The 22,720-nt window shown below is 49.7% G+C and overlaps 1 protein-coding gene across 2 annotated transcripts; it reads left to right on the forward strand.

Moving 5' to 3' along the window:
- Positions 1-811: 811 nt before the first annotated feature.
- On the forward strand, positions 812-21,961 carry clcn1b (chloride channel, voltage-sensitive 1b). Of its 2 annotated transcripts, XM_029260150.1 has the most exons (24): positions 981-1,058; positions 7,874-7,950; positions 9,426-9,645; positions 9,797-9,928; positions 10,806-10,934; positions 11,286-11,419; positions 11,789-11,866; positions 13,838-13,916; positions 14,192-14,317; positions 14,571-14,655; positions 14,904-15,005; positions 15,238-15,322; positions 15,554-15,709; positions 16,112-16,181; positions 16,388-16,498; positions 16,669-16,882; positions 16,994-17,127; positions 17,516-17,688; positions 17,892-17,973; positions 18,990-19,069; positions 20,109-20,153; positions 20,282-20,386; positions 20,658-20,744; positions 20,970-21,961. In XM_029260150.1, exons 2-24 carry the CDS (start codon positions 7,924-7,926, stop codon positions 21,330-21,332), a joined length of 2,817 nt encoding a protein of 938 aa, XP_029115983.1. In that variant the 5' UTR covers positions 981-1,058; positions 7,874-7,923; the 3' UTR covers positions 21,333-21,961. The 2 variants fall into 2 exon arrangements, with proteins under 2 accessions (XP_018590978.2, XP_029115983.1); XM_018735462.2 differs by lacking the exon at positions 7,874-7,950 and having other exon boundaries at positions 812-1,058.
- Positions 21,962-22,720: the final 759 nt, after the last annotated feature.

Below are 22,720 nucleotides of genomic sequence, written 5' to 3' on the forward strand. Positions count from 1 at the left end.
GCTGCATGGTGTAAAACGTATGCATCGCAAGGGTTTGATTCTGCGGCAGTTCTGCGGATTAGTCTCAGAAAAAGGAAGAAGTCTTGCAGCGAGCTGTATGTGCTGGATATACATGACTGAACAGTGTTCACCATTTATCACTTTGTGCTGTGCTCAATCCACCTTTTTCTTCCGCTCCGCTTCTGAAGTGACACGCTATAGGACATGACAGCGTTCGTCGCATTGTGCAGCTGGCAGAGCGAAAGAATGGCTGTCCTGCGTGCTCATTACTGCTGCCATGGGCTTTTTTGCTTTTGCCTCTCATTAGAACACCCCCAAGCGCTCATTTCATGCAGTCCTGCTGAGTAATACGGCTTTAAATATTACTACTGTTGACCGGGCCCAATCCCTGATCTAATTTTTAAAAAAAAAAAAGAAAGAGAAAAAACATACTGCTGTGAAGATGAGTGCGTTATGCACTTTTAGCTTATATAAAGCAAATTGGTATTAGAAATATCAACACCGAAGAAATGTGTCATTCAATATAGGTGGATTACACCAAGTAAGCCAGAGTTCCCGAATTAACAGGTTATGAAACCAGATCTGTGAAAAAGAGGGAGGCTGTTTTGCCCCGTGCATCTTGTACGTCACCTGCGCTGACCCTTCATCGTTTAGGGGTAGCCCTCGATGTGGGTTCCCAGGCCCGAACGAAAAAATAAATGGATAAATGGGCGATCAAGGTCTTAGTGTGTTGTCAGGGGCAACGAGAGTGTGTGCCAGTGTTGTTCATGTGAGCCAGCGAGTGTGATGAGCTGCTGTTCTAATAAAGGAAAGTACTGCGTTCAGGCTGTCTCATCAATTACATGTGCAGGGGTCCCGGCTCTCGCGGTGGGCACAGAGCGGGGTCGCGGGGCTGCAGCACCAGCCGCTCTGCCGCGCCGTGCCGAGTGAGCGCGCGCTCTGTGCCGCCCGGGTGGAAATGCTGAGGCGGGCAACCGGTTTATTTTTGGGTCAGTGACAGCGTGTCAATGGCTGCAGATGCGTCGGAAAGGAAGGCTCTGAGATACCAGCAGACCCTGGTGGGTGCCGTCTCTGCCGCGTCCCGTCCCGCTCTCGCCGTCTCCCCATGTGTGTTGTCCTGCCGCTCTCTGTCCGTGTTTAAGCCTCCGTGTCGCGCTGTGTGCCGCCACCGCTCGCACGAGGGGGTCGCGAGGTGATCGCCGCGCACGCCTCGCGCTCTGGATCTGCTCGCACGCACACAGCTCAGCCTTTTAAACGCTCTGCCTATGCAAATGTCTAGCAGCCAATGATGGCGACGTGCTCCTGCACTCTTGGTTCCGGCCACTAATTCGTCAGTCAACTTTCCTCTTGTCTTTTCACCCGTGTCCTGGAAACTTTCTTACCTGTGAGCGTGCTGCTGCAGGAAAATGGTTCCCGACTCCCCCCCCCCCCGTATGTCGATTCTTGTGGACGCGCTGCCCGGTCTTGGTCGTGCCGTCGCTGCTCTAGTTACGTGACTCATCGTTCAAGCCGAGCGGTGCGTTCCTGTGTAACCTGCACACCTGTCTTCTTTACCGTATAACGCAGTGACTGTATATCACTGTGCTGCTTGATGCATATTAATTATGCTGAGATCTGATGTCTCGACTCACTAGTTGAGTATAGCGCAGACACCAATTTGCCACGCGTTTTATTGCATGCATTTAAACAAATTCGGTAGTAATGTTTTTTCCAGTTCTAGTGCATTGCAGTGTATGCAGTTATGGCAAACTGTTTCTAACCCTTTTTATTAGTGTTTTTTTCTTTCCTCCACAATTTCACAGGGTTTTGACACGGGGCTCGATTAAGGACTGCTGACCCCTTCCCAGACAACTGTCGCTGTCCTGATGTCGCATTTAAGATCATTTAAACTGTGCGCGCACTGTAAAACGAACTAACTAATTGCACTGCTACAGACTGAAGCTCGCCTTCTAATGAGACAGATGCTGGGAGTAAAGGCAGAACCAACAAATAGGTGATCCGGTGATATAAACCCTGATGTTCTCTGATGGTTTTTAAAGAGCACATGTTCAGGAGCCAAAGCAGGATGTGGATGATGAAAGAGAAAAACTGATGAAAGATTGATAGGAGCGCAGAGGCGCAGTGTCGCCGGCAGCTGGCTCGGGGGGCCCTGGACGTGGCTCGGGCGGGGGTCTCGGTTCCGCCCGCTCGCACGCCACACTGTCACTCTCTTACGGAGAGCGTTCGCACGGCACTGGAGCGGAGACCAGGAGTCAAGGAGCTGGTGGCGGGAGGCGAGCGACTCAAACGCTTCAGATGATGCAATAACAGGCAGCAAGAGACAATGAGGAGGTCACAGACCGTGTCTTAGGTCATTTATATTTAGAAGTTCGCAATTATAGGTCCCGCTTTCGGCGTCGGTCGCAAACATACCGACGCTGTTAAAAAATAGAGCCGATTTCAGGCTCGGCATGAGGCAGACAATGGCGCGTAGTGGGGTTATTGACTTAATTAATTGAATTAATTAAGTTCACTTGTAGGGTCCCATCGTAGCTAACGGCCTGTGCGAAATTCGGTGTACTTTAATTGGCTGTGGGTAATGAGCTATATACATTATAGATCACGCAGCTGTGAGTGGCCCCTGGTCAGAGACAGGAAGCGGAGGCCTTTTGGACCACTGATGCTTCGGCGGAGCAAAGCGAACCCGGCGTGATGAATAGCGCGCGACTTATTCTGGCCATTGAGCGAAATCTACGGACTAAGTGCTTAAAAGCAAACGTGTGACCTAACGCACTCGAATAATACATTTAACTAGAAGCAGAGGCAGAATAGTAAATGTGTCTGACTTGCTGAAGATGCTTAGAGATTTTTGTATTTTCCCAGTCCTTAGAAGAACGTGTCGTCTGCCGAACGCGAAACATTCGTGCCGATTTAATTTTAATATCCCTGCGACCAAGAGACTTCGTAATCAAAGATGAGGCAGGATCTGCTGATGGATGTACATGAATTTGGTCAAATCAGGCGATGGCATTTTGTTGTTGGAGGGGCACCTGGTAGTGTAGTGGTTAGAGCTTCTGCGTTGGGACCCAAAAGGTTGCAGGTTCGGATCCCGCCTCTTGCTGTAGTACCTGTGAGCAGGTACTTCAAATTGCTCCAGTAAAATTAACCAGCTGTATAGATGGGTAAATAATCGTTGGTAGATTAACGGCGTAAGTCGCTTTGGAGAAAAGCATCAGTTAAATGGATAAATGTAACTGCGCTGGTGTCACCACTTTAAAAGGGAAAAAAAACACTTTAAATGTAAAGTTACACATAATTTTAACGTGCTGTTTGATATGATTTGAGTTTTTTTCCGTGAGAAAATAGTCTGATAAATCCTCCGTGTTCCAGGTGTGCGCCCATCGGACGTAACGGCTTTTTAAATGAATATTCGTGAAGGTGGACGAGCGAAGAATCGGGCAAGAAGGGATATGGCGATAAACAGAAAGTGAGAGAGGTGTGCGGAGAAGTGTGTCAGTGAACATTGGGTCACACTGGAGCTAAATTTAACCCAGAGTAGAGTTTCACCGAGAGGGGAGTACAGGGGGAAGCAGCGGGGGAGAGGGGAAGGTTCGAGGATGAGAGGTGAGCAGCGGGAATGCCCTCTGCGGTGGAGGGGAATCACGGGAGGTTTCGCAACATCCACCGTCGGCCTTGCAAACGTCTCTCTCTTATGTGGGTTTCCTCTCCTTTCTGGAGGAAGTGAACCGCAGCGCTGCGCCACCCTTGTCCTGAGCGACGCTCGCATGCGGACCGTGCCGGTTCGCACGCTCCTTACGGGATGTGAGCGCTCTGCGAGCGGGCGCTCTCGTCGGACGGGGGGCTTACGCCGACGGGCCGAGGGATAAATTTGGTGAATTAAGAGCTGATGACAAGGAATTGTCAACCCGGGGTGTTTGAATTAATGCCTCCCCCTCCTCGGTCGCCCCAGCGCAGCATTCGCCCTTCGTACGGTCCTGTCCGGCCCTCGAACGTACCCAGTTGCCCTGCCCTCCGCCTAGAGAAGGCCAGTACACGTGGGCTAATTAGAATCTGAGCGACCGAAGCAGAGATTTAGGATGACAGCCGCAGAAAGAGGGAGAGCAACAGAGAAGGACGGAAGGAGCGGTCCGGTCCGTCACGCGAGCAGGAATATCGGCGGACGAAGGCGAAGATGAAGAGGCAAATCAACACGTTCGAAACTGTTCTGAATTTAGACCAAATTCTGGTAAGGGTTCAGTTTTCTGGATGGTCTAAGGGAGGTCGCGACATCACGGGTCTGCATGCGCATCTCTCCTCGTGACGGCGAGATGCGCTTTTCGCGTTGTTCTCGGAGTCGCGCGTCGCCATGGAGGAAGGCGTCCGCTAAATGGATGAACGTGGATGGAAATGTATCGCTTGTAGCAGCGGTAAGGACACCTCGGTGTCCGTGTGCTGCCTTTCGGGCCGATCCGTGTTCCCGTCTCGTTCTGCTCTCGGTACAGGATTTACGCGTCGGACGATAGAGGAAGGACTAGGTATTGTCAAGTGGGTGCATTCCCTGGAAGTGTAACTAGCCTTTCTGTACGTGTGCACACACCGTGCACGTTCCTGGTGCCGAGTGTCCGATCTCCTGGCCCGTCCATCAGTGCGTAGGTCAGGTTTTATCATTATCCCCGAGCCCACGGCGGGGCTATATTGTGAGCACTGACAGACACACGCAATCGCATGCACGCGCACGGACACGGCGACCCAACAATTTCTCATTGTTTTTTTTTTTTTTTTTTTGTTTTTAATTAATTTTCAAAGTCACTTCGCCCTTCAGTGCACGCGCTCTTTGGCTTTCTCCTCTTCTCTCTTCTCTTCACCTTAGAAAACCGATGTATATTCTAGACTTGGGGAGCAAAACTGAAAAAATGCAAATCTGGGATAAAGCAACTACTAAAGCATGCTTAATTATTAATTGTGTTTTTGAAGCTCTCTTTCGACGCAGTATCGCGACGCATGCTTCGTCATTAACACGTTGTCCTTTTAAATGCCTTTTAAAAGAAAAATTTCGCGTGTCCAAGTGTGGAGCGGCTCACGATGAACGTCGCGTGGAAAACGCATCCCTGATGTGTGCCGAGAACGATCCGCTTCATCGTAAATACGGTGCAGCTTCAAAGTATGTGAACCCTATAGGAATGGTCATTATTATTGTATTAATTTTTTAAAAAACTTGTAAAATGTAGATCTTAAGCATATAAAGTGAATGCGAGTTTGATTTGCACACCTGATTCTACTTACCTACTTGGTTTTTCAATGCAACTTAGGGTTCACTTATTTTTTATACCTGCTTATCTTCCATGTTTCTACTACACACATTATTTCCTCTAAAGCAACATATGGAACTGGTCACTTTGCACCTATTTTGTCAGATGAGAAACTCCGCTTCTCGCGGAATAACGGTTTTGTGGTAAAACTAAGGGACGCAAAGGGTTCACGTACTTTCAAGCAACGCTGTACAACCACTCGGACACCTTTCTGCCTGGTCCGGACCTGTCACATCTCTTTCCGCCCTCTCCCCGCCCGGCTATTTTTCATTCTGTTTGTACACAGAGTATCAAGAAAAATGTTGCAGCAGATAACTTGCAGATCATTTAACAGTCAATCTGATACTGCGTCCTGGGCGCAGTAGCTGGGGGGGCAAAGGGCATTGCCAAAGGCCATGACAAATCTGAATAACTATGGGGAGTGCGAACAAGTGAAGGTAACCAAACACTGATTTCATGGCACAATAAATTACTCCGTTTCACGAGAGAAGGGTTTCTCACGCTGTCTTCCTTCCTCGCTCATCGGCGTGACGGAGGGTTGACGCGGCGCTTCCGTCACGCGAGCAAACAACGCGTCAAGGCTGCCTGCAATTCGTTTCGGCGAAGTTCCGCTGTTCCGAAGTTTGGCTGAATTCGGCAAATTAACGTTCTCACGCTTAAAAGTTTTCGCCCCTTGAGCAAATCGCCACCGAACGCAACACAGGCAGTCCCCGGATTACGAACAGGTTCTGTTCCTAAGTCTGTCTTTAAGTCGAATTTGTACTTAAGTGGGAACGGTTGTATACAACAGCGCGGTTTATGTCTAATGTCAGTCAGTCAAATGTTTGTCTTAGTATATCATGTACCTTTCTATGCATAAAAAACACTAAAGAAACACTTCCAGATACACTCAAACATAATAATACACTAATAATAATAATAATAATAATAATAATAAATGTAACTAAAGTATTTCTAATAACAAGAGACACAGAGAGATATAATTTATTAATGTTACTGTAGTATTTATAATATATAAACAGAGAGCGAGAGATCGAGACAGCCTTTACGTGCTCCATTATTTCCCGATCGTTGACGACTGTAGCCTAACGCTTTTCCAGTGTTCGCTGGCGTTTCACCTTTTTCCGATCGCTTTATTATTTCCGCTTTAGTTTCAGTCGTGATTGTTTTCCTTTTCTTCGATGCATCACCGTCACTTGCATCACATTTATGCTTCGGTGCATTGGTTACAGGGGTAAACGCAAAAAAAAAAACTTAAAGCCATATACAGTAAAACACAAAAGACGCTGTTAACAGCAACGTGGTCCGACTGAAAAGAAGAAAGTCTTTGTCCTACCTCGGGCTCATGCACCCATGAGACAACGAACCGCTGTAGAAGCGCAATGGTTTGATGCACATCGCAAAGTAGCGCCTGTTTGTCATTACAAACCACTGTATGTAACTCGAATTTTTGATATAGTAGGCTTTATTGTGGGTGGTTCGTAACTACGGGTTGTATGTAAGTTGGACGTTCGTAACTTGGGGACTGTCTGTAGAAAGGTTAAATTTAAGAATTAATGTTCAGAACTTTACAATTCTTTTCATTGTATTTTTATTCAAAGAAAGCGCCTAGATGATTAGTCTATTATTAGTAACCACTGTTGAACATTTGTAAAAGTTTCAACATCTGCTACCAGTTCTTGTACGTCCCTTTGGAGAAAAGCATCTGCTGAATGAATACAGTAATGCCTCGCCCTACGTCGTTTCGTGTTGCGTCGATTTCGACTTTACGTCGGTTTTTTGTTAAAAATATATGTAAAAATGCAATTTGTCTTCAGTCGGCTGACGCGGCTTTACGTCGGTCAGCCGAGAATATAAAAAATTGTTAAAAACTTAAAAATCACTTAAAGTGTAAAATCTAATAAAAAAACACCTTAAAATGTATATGATATATTGTAATCTATAAAATCAATTAAAAGCTTAAAAATAGAAAAACAATTGTCTTCTTTACCTGCCGTTCGGCGCCAATAACGTTGAGTTTTTTTTTTGGTTTTTGTTTTTTCTTTAGCATTAATTGAAGTGTATATACTTAAGGGGAATGCTTATTAGGGGTTTATAGGGGGTCTAAATCGGTTTTTTAGGGGTATTTCGTTTTCTGTCGTTTTTCGACTTAAATCGCGCCCTTTGGAACCAATTAACGACGTAGGGTGAGGTATTACTGTAAATGTAAATGGTTCTCGTTTTGTTTGCCCCTGTCTGAATCATTTGAGCAGCTGATGGTACCATCCATGCATGTACGTTACAGATGATGCATAGCAGATGGTGGTATAGTTGTTTCTAATTCTAAATTAATAAGAAAAATCTCAGTTTTGCTCTTCATGCAAGAATCTAACTAATTCTGCTGATGTCCCTCCACGGTCCTTCCGCCTTGATGTCTCGTCCAGACCCTGGAGAGTCAAGGTTCACATGTGCTCTTCCTTCAACGTTGTGTCTTCAGCTTCCTCTTTCTTATCTTATTGAAATGTTTAGTAAATGGCAATTCCTCTCTCGCCGTCTCTGATTGATAGTTCCCGCAGTTAATGTTTAATGTTGACCTTATATTAAAGTCGGAGCAGGAGGGAACAGTGACGGGGAGAGAGTCGTACTGACACACAACATGCCCAAGGGAACCGCAACGCAGCAGGTCCGTATATCGAATGATTGCATGTGTGTGTGTTTGTGTGGATAGATATAAAAATTAAATAACTTCCATTGCTTTTTTTTTTTTTCCCCCCATTCGCCCTATTAATATCGTGCTGCTTTAAGGAAAAGGATGTTGCTCCAGAAACTTGGATCTGTATATTTGGCCAGACTAAAGCAGAATAGATCACTTGTTTGGCTGTGGAGCAAACGATGACGGTGGTGTCCCTGAGTGTAACAATTCGAAATGCGGTGGTGCAATCCATGCGTGACGTGCCGAGTTGCACTGTTGTCACCGCGCAGCCGTGGCGAAGAGCAGAGGCAATTGCAGCAATGTTCCCGTGTTAAATATGAGACCAAGTCACTTATCTATGCTTATTTATAACATGCATATTTATATACAGCATAATGTATTTTGGGGACTTGCCGAGTGGTTCGGCTAAAGATGGGCTTTTTTCCCAAGGTTTGATCCGGTGTTTGTGCTTCCAAAGCACGCCAGGGTCCCGTGGCTCTCGAAGTGGCGCGAGCCTCGGCCCTCGCGTTAGCCCTCTGCGAGCGGGACCCCGCCGCTGCAGCGTAACTGGCACCGGCAGGGAGGTTCTCGAGCGCTCGTGTTGCATTCTTAGCTTCTTCCAAGGGAGGTGTTTGGTGTCTATGACTTGCTGATGGTTCCTCGAGCCAAGATGTGTTCTTGTCATCTTCTTCACGCAGCATCTGTCCTGCCCTGTGCAATGCAAGCTCTATTTTCTCAAACCACCAATAGCTGATGAACTCTCTGAGCATAAAGCTACCCGATCCTACAGAGGCTGCGCAATTACAACACCGAGCATTTTTTGATGTTTACGTTGTCTTGTACGTCACGCCGGGACCATCCGTTGCCCTTTCCTCACGCTGCCCCAGCCGTGTCTTGCCAGCGACAGCGGTGAGTGTATCGGTGGCGCGGTGCAGTGGAAAAGGGTCTGATGGCCGGGGGGGGGGGGGGCGCCGTGGAATGCTCCCTCCGGAGCCCCGGCCTCCGGCGCCGCCTGGCTCCTGCCCAGACAGGAGTTCTGCACCCAGACCAGGTTTCCTCTCCGGGGATCCTGTTGTAGCGTTTCGGCTATTTACGTCCGCATGCGTTCTCGTGTGTTTCTCTCGCCCTCTCACACTCTTCTCACGGCCCCCCGCCTTCGGCCCACGGAGCAGACGTGAAACAGTATCCGGCCGGTAAGAGCCTTATCGTCCAGTTAAAATAAAAATGGACTTCGATTTGTTCCGGACTAAGGTTCTGTCATGGGGGTAAGACACACGCTTCACTCATGAATTCATACGGATTGTCTTATCGCCTATGACCGCAAACGAGCGTGTGTTCAATTACCGCATGACAGCGAATAGATGGAGGCCCTGCCACCGCAGGGCAGTGCGAGGATGTAGATATTATCACTCTATGACAGCGGATGACTGATCACTGGGGGTGCCTGTCCTCCCTGCCGCCCGCAGTTATATGGGGAGTACAGGGAGCAGTTGGGCAGTTTCGCGCGGAGGGAGGCTACCCGTCTCCTCGCTGAGAACCAACGGAGGAAGCATGCGGGGGAAGCACCGACGACGAGACCGGCTCACAGCCGACCCCGCCCGGTTGCCGTGGAGACGGGAGGCGCACCTTTGAGCTTCAGCCACACCGCTTCAACGAAGAAACCGCAGCCTTACTCCAAATGTCAAGGTGAGGGGGGACTCGAGCTGGAGAGCGGGGATCGGAGGCGTGGAAGGGTGCGGGGTGAGTGCTTGCGCGCTGGGAATTTCTCTCATCCAGCGTCTGCAGAGACGGCCCTTCTCCTGTTACACAGCTCGTAATGCATGACTTGTTCGTGCAGATTGTGCGGCACGTGTGCAGAAGTACATTGTCACAAAGTTGGGAGAAGACTGGATCTTCCTGGTGCTGCTGGGCCTCACCATGGCCCTGGTCAGCTGGTGCATGGACTATGCCAGTGCCAAGAGTCTGCAAGGTACCTCGCTGTCTGAGATTCTCTGCATCGGGTGGATTGCATTTATGCACAGGGCGCGATGGGAAACAAAGTTCTTGTTCTTATAACTTACATTTATTTATTTAGCAGACACTTTTGTCCAAAGGGACTTCCAATGAACTCTATGTAGTGTTATCAGCCCACACACCTTATTCACCGCGGTGATTTACACTGCTAGATACACTACTTACACTGGGTCACTCATCCATACGTCAATGGAACACACTCTCTGTCACTCACACACTACGGTGGAACCTGAACAGCATGTGTTTGGAGTGTGGGAGGAAACCAGAGCACCCGGGGGGAAATCCACGCAGACGCAGGGAGAACACACAAACCCCACACAGGCCGAGTGAGGATCAAACCCACGTCCTCTCGCACCACCCAGGTGCTGTGAGGCGGCAGCACTATTCGCTGTGCCGCCGTGCCTCCCGCACATCATGCGCATTTGCCTTCAGACCATCTTCAACACAACATACTCTGGACTTAGCCAGATCTTGCATAGGGTTTTGATGCCTACAAGTCGGAACAGAAATGATACAAAGCTGACCGCCTTGGTGCTTATAGAACGAACATGACACAACTGGGTCCCTTTGTGCGTAATGAACGTGAGAAGATGTAACAGTGATGGGTCTTTGGTCTGTCGCTGAAGCTTCAGCTCATTCTGCCTGTTTGCAGTGACTATTGCGTTGCTCATCATCATCATCATCACAGCAGATAAGGGGGGGTATTCGTTTCATATTACGGAAGAAGAGCTGCCGGAACAGCTAGACTGCTAAAGGAAGTTAAGCGTATGGGGATAAGAAGGCAAGTTCATGACCCCTGTGTGTAACTGGCCCTCTCTTTCCCTGTCTCCCAGTGTATAAGTGGATGCATGGGGAGCTTCAGGGCAACGTGCTGCTGCAGTACCTGGCCTGGGTTACCTACCCTATGGTGCTCATCATGTTTGCCTCCCTTTTCTGCCACCTGGTTGCCCCCCAGTCCATTGGTGAGCGGTAACCATGACAGCTGTCATGTCGACCCCTGCGCTTCACGGTCCTCTGCTGTCCCTCCATTCTCCGTTGGGCTCCCCGCAACCCCCCCCCCCTCCCCCATCCCTCTGTGTCAGTCTGTGTGCCGCTCATGAGTCAGTTCCGTCTCCTTTGGTCAGAGCTGATGACGAAGTGTCAAGCGTGGTCCAGCGAGATGTCGGGTGCCGCTTTGGTTTTAAATCGCCCTTTGCGTATCTTGGCATTATTCCTTAAATTGGTTGCTTTCAGTCCTTCGCGAACTAGTTCATTGGAGCGTTACGACGTTAAACGCGTCTCGAAACCCTTTTTCGTCTCCTCCGCTCACCCAGGCTCCGGAATTCCTGAACTGAAGACCATCCTCAGAGGCGTCGTGCTGAAGGAGTATCTGACGCTGAAGGCCTTCGTGGCCAAAGTGATCGGCCTGACCGCCGGCCTAGGCAGCGGGATGCCGGTGGGAAAAGAGGTGCGCCGTTCCCCTCTCTCCTTTTCTCCTTCTCTCCGTCTCACGCCGTCCAGCCCTGGCTGCGTTTCATCCCTTTACAGAGGGGAATGCGACATCGGTGCCGGAGCGCTGAACTTGAACGTTTCTTTAATCCGCTCATTACGCTCTGAATCATCGTGTTTAACGAGAGGTTTTAATTACAGGATTCTGCTTTAAGGAGGTGTCGGGCCTTCCCAGCAGATTGTATCCCTTTCATGCATCAAAGGTTTAAGGGACTTTAGTCCTGCTCTCCTCCTAGCTTACACTTGTAACAGATAAGCTTACCAGGATTTCCCTTCTCCCACCCCACTCGATCCCTTTCTCCCGTATCTCCCTCCTCCTTCCCCGCAGGGCCCCTTTGTCCACATCGCCAGTATCTGTGCAGCCGTGCTCAGCAAAATCATGTCCATCTTCTCTGGCGTTTACGAGGTAAGCAGGGGCTTGACAAAAACCCCCACGACAAAAGCTCCTATGAGACAGCGCCGACACCACAGCGTCTGCCTGTCCGTCTCTGTCCGCCATTGGTGGTGTCCCTTCGGAGGACTGTTATTATTATTATTTCTATGGATGTTTCTTAATTAATGCTATTTTCTGTCTTCCCAACATGTGGCTTTGATTTGGCACCCATTGACTTGGCTTGTTTTCTTCTTTGTATTAATAGTGCGCGACAGTGGCTGGCATGAATATTAACAATGTCCACTTGTCTGTCCCTGTCCCTGTTTCTCCTGTCTGTTTTTGATACCCGCACCAGAATAGTGCCCACAATCAGGACCTGTTGGTTTGTGCGTGTGCAGTGGGAGTGGCCACCTGTTTCGCCGCCCCTGTGGGAGGCAAGTCTGAGAACTACACTTCCCAGAATGCACTTAGCCAAAATTATTGTGCATCATGGGAGATGAAGTGTGTTGTTTCATGTCATTCCCTCCTTTCTCGTCTGTTGCCCTCCCTTGTCTCGCTCACTGTTACTCTGTTGCAACGATTTATTATGCTTGGCTGTTTGCTCTGTGCTACGGTGCAGAGCTGCATATGCTTATAAGACTCCCCCCACACACACACAGACACACACACACTGTCCACAGCTGCTTGTCTCGAGCGGGGTTGCGGTGAGCTGCAGCCTAACCCGACAACACAGGGCGCAAGGCTGGAGTGGGAGGGGACACACCCAGGGTGGGACGCCAGTCCGTCGCAAGGCACCCCAAGCGGGACTCGAACCCCAGACCCACCGGAGAGCGGGCCCCGGCCAAACCCGCTGCCCCCCCACTTATAAGACCCAACATAAAAAATATAGATATTGTCTAGCATTTACAAGATGTTTACCAAGCCTCATCCCCGAATGTTTTTATCACCAAAAGCATAGAACGCCCCCTATAAAGTGCTTTAGGACTCAGCACTGTAATATGTACATTTATAGAGATATACTTCAAAATATATGTCCTCTAGAATGGACAAAAATGAACAGCCGTGTCTCAGGAGGATGTAGTGCAACCAGAGCGGAAACACAGACAAAATTCCAAAGCGATGGGTCCGCTACGTGTGGCCAGGGCAAGGAGACAATACGAGATAATGAGGGCAACGGGGGTTCGGCTCCAGTCTTTCAATAAACACCTCTATTTCTGGCAGTCCCGCAAAAATGAACAGCACTGAGCTCCTGTGAGCGGAAAGGGAATTCGGGCCGTGCGGAGTGGACCAGCGCTCTCCTCAAAGAGACCTTTTCCAGTAGGGAAAAGCCGTCGCATCACGGGGATGCGGATGATCAGTTCGTACGGCGTCGGGATGCGGTTTATCGTCTCGTTGAACGAAAAGACGGAGCACGTGGCAGAAATGAACGGGCCACAACTGCACCGCCCGAACCACATTCGCGAGGATCTACATTTCCTAGTTGTAAATGAGCGGTTAACGCACCATATGACACCTCTCCGAATGGGGCCTCTGTGGAATTCTCTCGCTATTTCCACTCGTTAGAGGTGCCGTAGAGCCCAAGTCGGACTCTGCGGTTTGTCCGCCGTTGCCTCGCTCTAGAAGCGCGTGCGCTTCGGCCCGTTCTTTTCTTCCCTTGCTCGAGACTGCCATCTCCGCCGAGCGACTGTAACCGCAGCCATTTCCGCTGTCCCCGAGGTTCCCTCTACTCATTCGCCGTTCTCATTTTTCCCGCCGCCGTCGGCGGAGCCGAGCTCCGCTTATCGGTTCCGGGGCGATCCGGGGCATTCTGTGATTATTTTCAGAACTCCGCACTTTTGCTTGCTGCACCGAATTCCTCTTTTCCTTTTCTGCTCATCTTTTTCCATTCTTTTTTCCCCCTCTTTCTCCCCGCATCTCTCTTTTGACCATCCCGTGGCTTCCTCTGCTGCCATACCTACGTTGCCCTACCTGTCTTCGGCCATCCTTCTCCCGCCGCGTCAGTAGAACCCATACGGCTACGCGGACATCCTCACGGTGGGCTGTGCTGTGGGTGTGGGCTGCTGCTTTGGCACACCCCTTGGAGGTAAAACCTGCCCCCTTCCATATCAAACCGTCTTCATGTCGGATAGGGGTATCGGCACCTCGACGGGCCTTATTTCCGCAGCACCGAGAGACTTTGCTTTTCGTTTTCCTCGATTCCTTCCCGATGTTTTCCCAGCTCCCCCGCACTTAATGCGGACGTTCTTGCTTCCCCCTCGCTCGGTTGTCCGTTCCCTACCGGTGTTGATGAGGTATCTACCTTCTGCACTTGAACCCATTTCTGTGCTCTCCTCCCCCTCCTTCCCGTGTCTCCACCAGGAGTGCTGTTCAGTATCGAAGTAACATCCACCTACTTCGCTGTAAGGAATTACTGGAGAGGTTACTTCGCGGCGACGTTCAGCGCCTTCATATTCAGAGTCCTGTCGGTGTGGAACAAAGACGCCGGTAAGGCTACCTTCGCGTTAGGCCTTCGCTCTCGTCCTTGAGCCTCCGCCGCAAAGCAGAGGTGCGGGTGCTACGCCTGCGCTTATGAATGCATAGTTCAGCCTTGTAAAAGTGATGAAGAATCGCAGAGCAATGAAATTTTTTTTGTATCGTGTTTCACGGAGAAAAGCAGGGAACGACGAGCGAGGCGGACGAGAGCTGTACGTGCAAAGGCCCGTGTTTAGTGTTCTGTAATGAAAATGTTATCTCTCAGTTACCATCACCGCTCTCTTCCGCACCAATTTCCGGATGGAGTTTCCCTTCGACCTCCAGGAGCTGCCAGCGTTTGCCATTATTGGGTGAGAGAGATCGAGAGAAAGAGAGAAAACGTGAGAGCACAGCGGCCACACTCTCTAACTGACTCGTAATCTCGTGCTACGACCCTCCTGAGCGCAGACGTGCAGTTACGCCCTACTAACCCCCCCGTAGGACATCACATCACTAGCCTTTCGTTCGAGCTTGGACTGCACGTTTTTGTCCTTGTCGCTATGGAAGTGCGGGGAGCGACGGTCGGTGACGGTCGGTGACGGTCGTGCTCTTCCTCCAGGATTTCGTGCGGATTCCTCGGCGCCTTTTTCGTCTTCCTGAATCGCCAAGTGGTGCTGGTGATGAGGAGACAAACCGCCCTGACTCGCTTCTTGACCAAACAGTGAGAGAAGGGCCGGGAGCCCTGCCGCGGAGAACCGACCGACCCGCTGCATGCGCCGGTCACACGGCTTCGCCGACGGTGCCAGTAATAGTCGCACCGGCTGAGCTAAACAGAGCCGCCCTCATTAACACAACCCTTGCCAGCGACGGATCATTTTTCGAGGTCTTCTCGTATTGCCGAGGCTACTGACGTTACGCTTTTAACGCCACTATTTCTATGGTTTGTTTTTCAGCCGATTAATTTATCCTGCTGTCGTGACTCTAGTTATTGCAACACTGACCTTTCCCCCTGGATTTGGACAGTTCATGGCTGGAGAGGTCAGAGGTCAAGCTTCTTCTCTTGTTTTCTTGCACTTTTAAGCCTAAGAGAAATACCATTACAGCTGTTATATTTACCGTACGTGTTCACTTTTCCTTCCAGTTAAAAATTCTACAACTGCTTGTCCTGGTTTTTTTATAACCCTCATGTAATGTGAGCGGTGTGAGCGTACTGTACTGAGAATGACAGTTCTTATGAAGTCACTATGTTCCCACACTCCAATGTCACAGCTGATGCCAAGGGAATGCATAACTTCCCTGTTCGACAATTTCACCTGGACCAAAATCTGGGGTTCTCCTCCTCCTCCTGGTCTCGGCCGCTCCGCTGTGTGGCTGCACCCGCAAGTCAATGTCTTCATCATTCTCCTCCTCTTTTTCGTCATGAAGGTACTTCCTGCATCTCTCTCTCTATATACGTTTGTACCCCTTGTCATTTAAAAAAAAAAAAAAACCAGACATTAAACGTAGAATGCGTCTGAGATAATTATAATACATTATTTACCCTCCAAATCGGTGTCATTAAAATAATTTTAAACACTATATTCCAATTCCAAATGCAATTTTAATCTGCATTTGACATTTCTGCATATTTAAAATGAATTTAGCCAAGATAACTGTGGCAAAATTGGAGATTATTAATAAAACAGAGCATAAATGGGACTGGCATATGCTGTAAGCTACTGACTGTTTTTGATAAGCCGGTATTTTACAGATGGCAGCATGTATTAGACTGTGCTAAAATATCATCATCTGTGTGTTTCTAATATTTTATCCCACCAAATGTTTCAGTTTTGGATGTCTGCTGTTTCCACAACAATGCCTATTCCTTCAGGTGCCTTTATGCCCGTGTTCATTTTAGGTAAATACCCGCAGTTCCATAAAATTACTTTTCAGAAAATATTTGACCGGATGAGTGTGATTCTGAGTTCGGCCTTTGGTCCGACACGAGTGTGGATACGCGTTCGCTGGCCTTGCAAGCACGCGCCTGTTTTCGATGTCCTTTGTGACGAAGCCAACGAGGTCCGGTAATGCGAAGTGCTTTTGTTTGCCGTCTGTCCACCCCAGGAGCGGCGTTTGGCAGGTTGGTGGGGGAGATCATGGCCACCCTGTTTCCCAACGGCATCCTGTTTGATGGGATTGTCTATCGCATCTTACCGGGAGGGTACGCTGTCATCGGTCAGTCTATCGATTGAAATTTGTGTCTGCCTGTATATGAATGCCATCCCGCTCGAGCCCACCGATGAGCCGTAGCTCTGCATCCGCTCTTCTCCCCTTCCCCCATTTACCCTAGGATGAATCTGTGCGTTTCACTTTCCCTCTCCTTTCTGCGACTCGCATTCTTTTAGGTGCGGCGGCCATGACAGGGGCAGTGACACATACGGTGTCCACAGCAGTGATTTGTTTTGAGCTGACAGGTCAGATCTCGCACATTCTGCCCATGATGGTAGCAGTCATCCTGGCGAACATGGTAGCCCAGGGCCTGCAGCCCTCACTCTATGACTCCATCATCCAGGTGAAGAAGCTGCCCTACCTTCCCGAGTTGGGATTCGGACACTTCAGGTATGGCGGCGTGCCACGCGACACCTCTCTCGATCTGCCGCAATGAGTTGAGTCAGGAGGACAGGTATGTGTAAGCATTGCACCGATTCCCTGTTCTGCCTTCCCTCGCAGTAAATACAACATCTTTGTGGAGGACATTATGGTGAGGAAAGTGAAGTTCCTGTCGTCACAGTCAACATACAGGGAGCTGAATAACTTGCTGAAGTCCACCTCGCTCAAAACTATCCCGCTGGTAGACTCAAAGGGTAGGAGCAGCACACCTCCAGACCTCTTTGGAGCAAAGTGCTCTTTGCAAGAACAACTTTCTAAGAAGCACTTTCGCAGCGTGTGGGTTCCTCTATCTCGCCGTTCCTTCGGTGGCTGTTTATAGATAAGAAAAAGACCCACCGAGCAGTAACATTTCCGCTGTTGTGAGGCTGTGAAGGAAAGTTCCTGGAGTGACTCACATGCTCCTGAGGGATAACCACATAAAATTTGTAAAAAAGCCCCCTTTTCGTCAGAAAGACGAACATGACACGGGCATTGACTACGTAACCTCTTGCAGGCTTCATCGTGAGAAAGAGACATCATTGATAGCGCTGTGTGTTTCTCACCTTCCTCATCAATGACCTTTAAACACTCTGCTTTTCATAGAGTCAATGATCCTTTTGGGCTCTATCGAGCGATCCGAACTTCTGGCCTTCTGTGACTGGTGGCTGTCGGCAGAAAGGCGGATCCTCAGCCAGCGGCAGGGACCGGCTTCCAGGGAGAGCTGGGAATCTTTTGCCTATGTGGATGAAGAGGGCGCGGAGGAGAGCGAAGAAAAGGTGTGTGATGCGTTAGGGAACGGTGCCGAAATCCTTAGGTAGGCAGCGTCTTTCGAGAGAAGTTCAAGTTCTATCACTTTGTCAATCACCGCCCGCAAGGATGTTTCCACGTGTAAATAGATCCGTCGTGTCATCCGAGGCTAATTAAGAGTTTGCTTCTGTGATTGCTGCTCACATCGAGTATAAAAATGTTGATTTACTAGTGTGTACCGGTGCAAGACAAGCGCAACGGGCCCCTGCCATCCCCGAAACCCCAGGAGCCGCCGAGCGATCGCGCCGAGTCTGGTGAGTTCCTTTCCTTTTCTGTGCACTTTCTGTTCACGACATCTTGAGCGAATGTAACGACGTACCTCGTACCTTTCGTACCTTCGCTTCTAGGGAACGCTTAGGGAACGTTGTTTCGCGCGTGGTCGGAAACGTGCGGAACGGGTGGAGGTTCGGTGAGGATAAAATTGAGGATAAAATTTTATTATATTGAGTCTGCAAGGATTGGGGAAGCACATGTTCTGCTGAACGTATTTCAGGCAAAATACAGAAGAGTTTTGTTTCGGCCTTAACGCCGACAAGACCGCAGCCCCCCCACGGCAAAGCTTTTCGAAACTGGTCATCCCTGCCGATTTGTTCTCGTTTCGTTCTTTTTTGCAAGGCCGCGTTAAAATAAAAGCAAAGGGGATTGTTTTCGACTCCACTTTTGACTCTAACGTCAAAACTAAGTATTCACACATTTTAGACATACAGAAATAAAAGTCCAAAAAGTTCCTTCACACGTAAGCATTTAGCTCCTTTGAATTATGTGAGTATTGCATTGTTGGAAAAAAAACGGAAGGAAAATACTCGTAATCCTTCGTTCGTATGGAGGCAGTAAGGGTGCGCTCCGTTTTCCACGCACGGCTTCTGCATGCCGGCTTTTTTTTTTTGTTAAATAAATAATGACACCGTGGACTCTGTTACGTGCTGTTTGTCCCCCGAGGTTAGATTAATCAAATTTTAGCACCTGGTAAGGACGAGACGATTATTTTTTTCTCATGTCCTGATACATAAAGGCATAGAGCTGAACGAGAATGACTGTATATGGATGAGAGGTCTGAGGTGTAAAAGAGGAGAAGTGGGCGAAGGAGGCGAGTACCATCAAAGGCGCTATATACGTCCATAAATGCCCACCAGCACCTTGAATTCAGGCGACCTTGTGCTAACCTGTTGATCGCTGTGTTACTAACATGGCTGCGGTAAAACTTGCTTGTCTCATGGTAAACAAGTCCAGCTGGACTCATCTTTCTTTACACCTTCACATCTTCCCCGAGACCAAGGCACCCTTCGAGCTCTGAGGACTGCATTAATGCGCCTCTTCTCCTCCCCTCCGGACAGGCAGACCGAGGCACAGGTATCGTCCAGAAATGGTGTTTTTTTCCCACAATTATACTGCATGCAGCGGGGGCGCAGTGGGTTGGACCGGGTCCTGCTCTCCAGTGGATCTGGGGTTCGAGTCCCGCTTTGGGTGCCTTGCGACGGACTGGCATCCCGTCCTGGGTGCGTCCCCTCCCCATCCGGCCTTACACCCTGTGTTGCCGGGTTAGGCTCTGGCTCCCTGCAACCCTGACTGGGACAAGCGGTTCAGACAGTGTGTGTGTGTGTGTGTGTGTGTATATACTGCATGCTGCCGCTTGTACTGCCAGTACAGCCTGTATCAAGGTCCGTCAGATGGACTGTGACAACTTGCTGCCGAAACCGCAGCAAATGTACCAAAGTGACCCTCGAGCATCATTCCAGTTCCAGTTACGCACTTGCACAGACTACGTATTTGCATTCTGTTATGAAACTATGGGTGACTCTGCCAAGTATCAAACTGCAAACACAGATTAGCCTTCTAGTTCAGTTCCAGCTCACATGTTGCTCATTTCTCAAAGCAATTTAAACGGCACCGGAGGCCCGGGAAAGCGACCCCCGGCATCCTGCATTATCCCTTTCGCATCACCAGGTGGCATTACTGGCTCCTGCTGCTCCGGCCATTTGACATTGAATATGTGGAATTACAGAACGAACACACACACACACACACACACACACACACACACACACACACACACACACACACTGTCTGAACCGCTTGTCCCATACGGGGTTGCGGGGAGCTGGAGCCTAACCCGGCATCGCAGGGCCTAAGGCTGGAGGGGACACACCCAGGGCGGGACGCCAGTCCATCACAAGGTACCCTAAGCGGGACTTGAACCCCAGACCCACCGGAGAGCAGGACCCAGTCCAACCCACTGCGCCACTGCGCCACCGCACCCCCCCCATCACAGAACAGCATCAAATATTTAGGTGTCCACAACCGTAAGTGACAAAACGTAGCTCGCAGCTCCCACTACTTGTAAGTGATACCCCTTTTTTTGTGCTTTCTCTCTCTCTCTGCTGCCGCTCAGGTGCCCACGCCTCCCCCTTTCGTAGATACAATGACGCCAGAAGAGGTAGGTTAAAAAAAAAAAGAATGCGTGTGTGGGAGCTGTCCCAGTTTTAGCTCACCTAAATAATTAACTGTAGATGCGTTTCTATTATCCGCGCGCACCAGTTGATATCCTGTCGTTGATGGATGCAGATCAAAGCCTGGGAGGAGGCGGAGCTGGATAAACAAATCGACATCGATCAGATACGCATAGACCCCTCCCCCTTCCAGCTGGTGGAGAGAACCTCGCTTCACAAGGTCAGCGCTTCCTGCACGGGGTCACACACTGGGACCGCTCGGGGCGCATCGAGCGTGCGGTCACACCTGCTTTGATGCGGCCCCTTGCCCGTGACATTTTGGATTCGCTGATCTGGAAACGGGGTCTCGCCGAATCCCGACGCCAGAGTAGCGTAGCTCAGCGAAGTCGACGCTAAGCGAAATGCACGGTGCGGGAACGGGCGTGATGATCGAGCGCAAATGTCAGTTGTTCTCTGCGCGTTCTGACAGTGTTTGTCCCTGCCTCCCTCAGACACACACACTCTTTTCTCTCCTGGGCCTGAGTCACGCCTATGTCACCAGTATCGGCAAACTGGTGGGAGTCGTGGCGCTGAAAGAGGTGAGACGTGCGATCCCGCATGTGGCGCTGCTGCGGCCTCGGTCGCCGTGTTCCGCGGTCCCCTCCCACGCGTGCGCCGCGGTCCCCCGTGCCCTCTGTCTCTCCATCACTCTCCCTCTGCCTTCATTTCTCTTGCGCCGCTCTGTGCTTCTCCATCGCTGTTAATGGTGTCGTGCGCTCATCTGAACTCTCTGGCCTCTCTCGTCCTCCCTCGCTCCCTCTCAGCTTCAAAAAGCCATCGAGGGCTCCACTCGCAGCGGGGTGCGATTGCGACCGCCGCTGGCCAGCTTCCGGGACGCCAGCCGGAAGTCGAAGAAATCGGCCCAGCCGTCCACCGCCCCTTCGTCCCCAACGCGGGAAAAGGAGCTGTGGAGAGAGGGGGTGAAGAGGGACGCGAGTCAGTGCAGCGCGGCGGCGGACGGGGCGGACGGCGCCGGAGACGGCGGCACTTCCGGCGCTCAGAGCAGGGGAGCGGCAGGCCTTCAGCCGCCCCCCGCCGATCCCTCGTCCATCGCGCTTTCGCCCCTCCGCCGCGTGCTGGAGCAAGACAAAGATGCTGAGAGAGAGAGCGAAGAGGAACCCATTTAGACAAAGTACGACTCGAGTGCTTAAACGGAATTAAAGCAAAAAGACTGTATTTCCCATTATCCCATTAGGGGCTGCGCACTCGTCCGCGAATGCGTTCGTTGCGGCGAGTGTCTCGGCGGACCCGCACGAGACCCTTAACGCACCTGCAGTACAGATAGATTTATGGGAAATGTAGTTTGTTGCATTTTCTTTTCTGACACAAACCCTTATCGCCTTATTCTCATTTTCAGTTGCTCAGGTTCCCTCCTATGTCTTTAACCTGCAGAAGAAAGAATGGATTTCTCCGTCTGTCCCGTTACAGAATTGTTCTGTCCGTCTCCGGTTCCTGTGCCTGTGTCTATTTAACGTTTTTTTTGGCGGTCGTTTCTGGCGATCGGCGTACAGCCTAAAATCGGTATTCATCTGGTCCATCGTTCTTCTTCATCCGTGTCGCAGCAACTATAAGAGATGTATGAAAAGGAATCAACTGGTTCACCGTGATTCGGTTACTTGATTAAATCTTCACCGCAGAGATTTAATGTATCTTTACTTTTGAATGTATTTTGATTATTTGACACGATTACAAAATTATTATTCCGATGGTTAATATTGATATTGCTATTATGTATAATAAATGCTGAATTTATCTAGATCTGTTTGCTTCTCGTTCCCTGTGTTGTTGAAAAAGATAATGCTGTACCGCGGTGTTCCCAGACATGGGCCGTATCTGTCTACCGCCTGACGTACGGTAGCGTGGGTGACGGTACAGGTTCTCCGAAGAGGCAGCACAGATGTTTCTCAGACATGTATAGGCACACGTTTGTTTTCGCACGTTCGTTTATTTACTCTCCGTTGTTTCGTTGGGGAGGGTCGGGGGGGGGGGTGGCTGTTTGGGGATGGAACTGTAATCTCGTGCAGGAAAGGGGAGGGGGTTGCTGGGGGAGGCACAGGTAGAGAGAAGAAGAGTGGTATCCATGTGGAAGAACCATTTATTTACAGCATGGGTATGAATGCATATGTAAGGGCATCTTTTTTTTTTGTGTTTTTCAAAAAAAAAAAAAAAAAATTAAATAAATAAATAAACTCATTTGATCACATTTCGTTACATATTCGATCCTCAGTATATCGCACAGTTTTAAAGTATACAAGCCCCACAAACCTCTGGCCAATTTGTGAAGAATTTTTGCAGAATTTCCAGCTTTGCAGCTGAGCGTATGATTCTTCCGTATGGAGCGGGATGGCGGAGAGACGGAGACGGAGGAGGGAAAATGTTGCACAGACACAGACCGAACGGCCACAGAGGCAAACAGGAAGCAGATATTTATCATGCTCGCAGACGGTTCGTATTGAAAGATGGCAGTAGTATCATACAAAAATCAGAAATCAATCAATCAATCAATAGATCATTA

The sequence above is a fragment of the Scleropages formosus genome, chromosome 18 (genome assembly GCF_900964775.1).
Source record: "Scleropages formosus chromosome 18, fSclFor1.1, whole genome shotgun sequence".
Taxonomy (NCBI): domain Eukaryota; kingdom Metazoa; phylum Chordata; class Actinopteri; order Osteoglossiformes; family Osteoglossidae; genus Scleropages; species Scleropages formosus.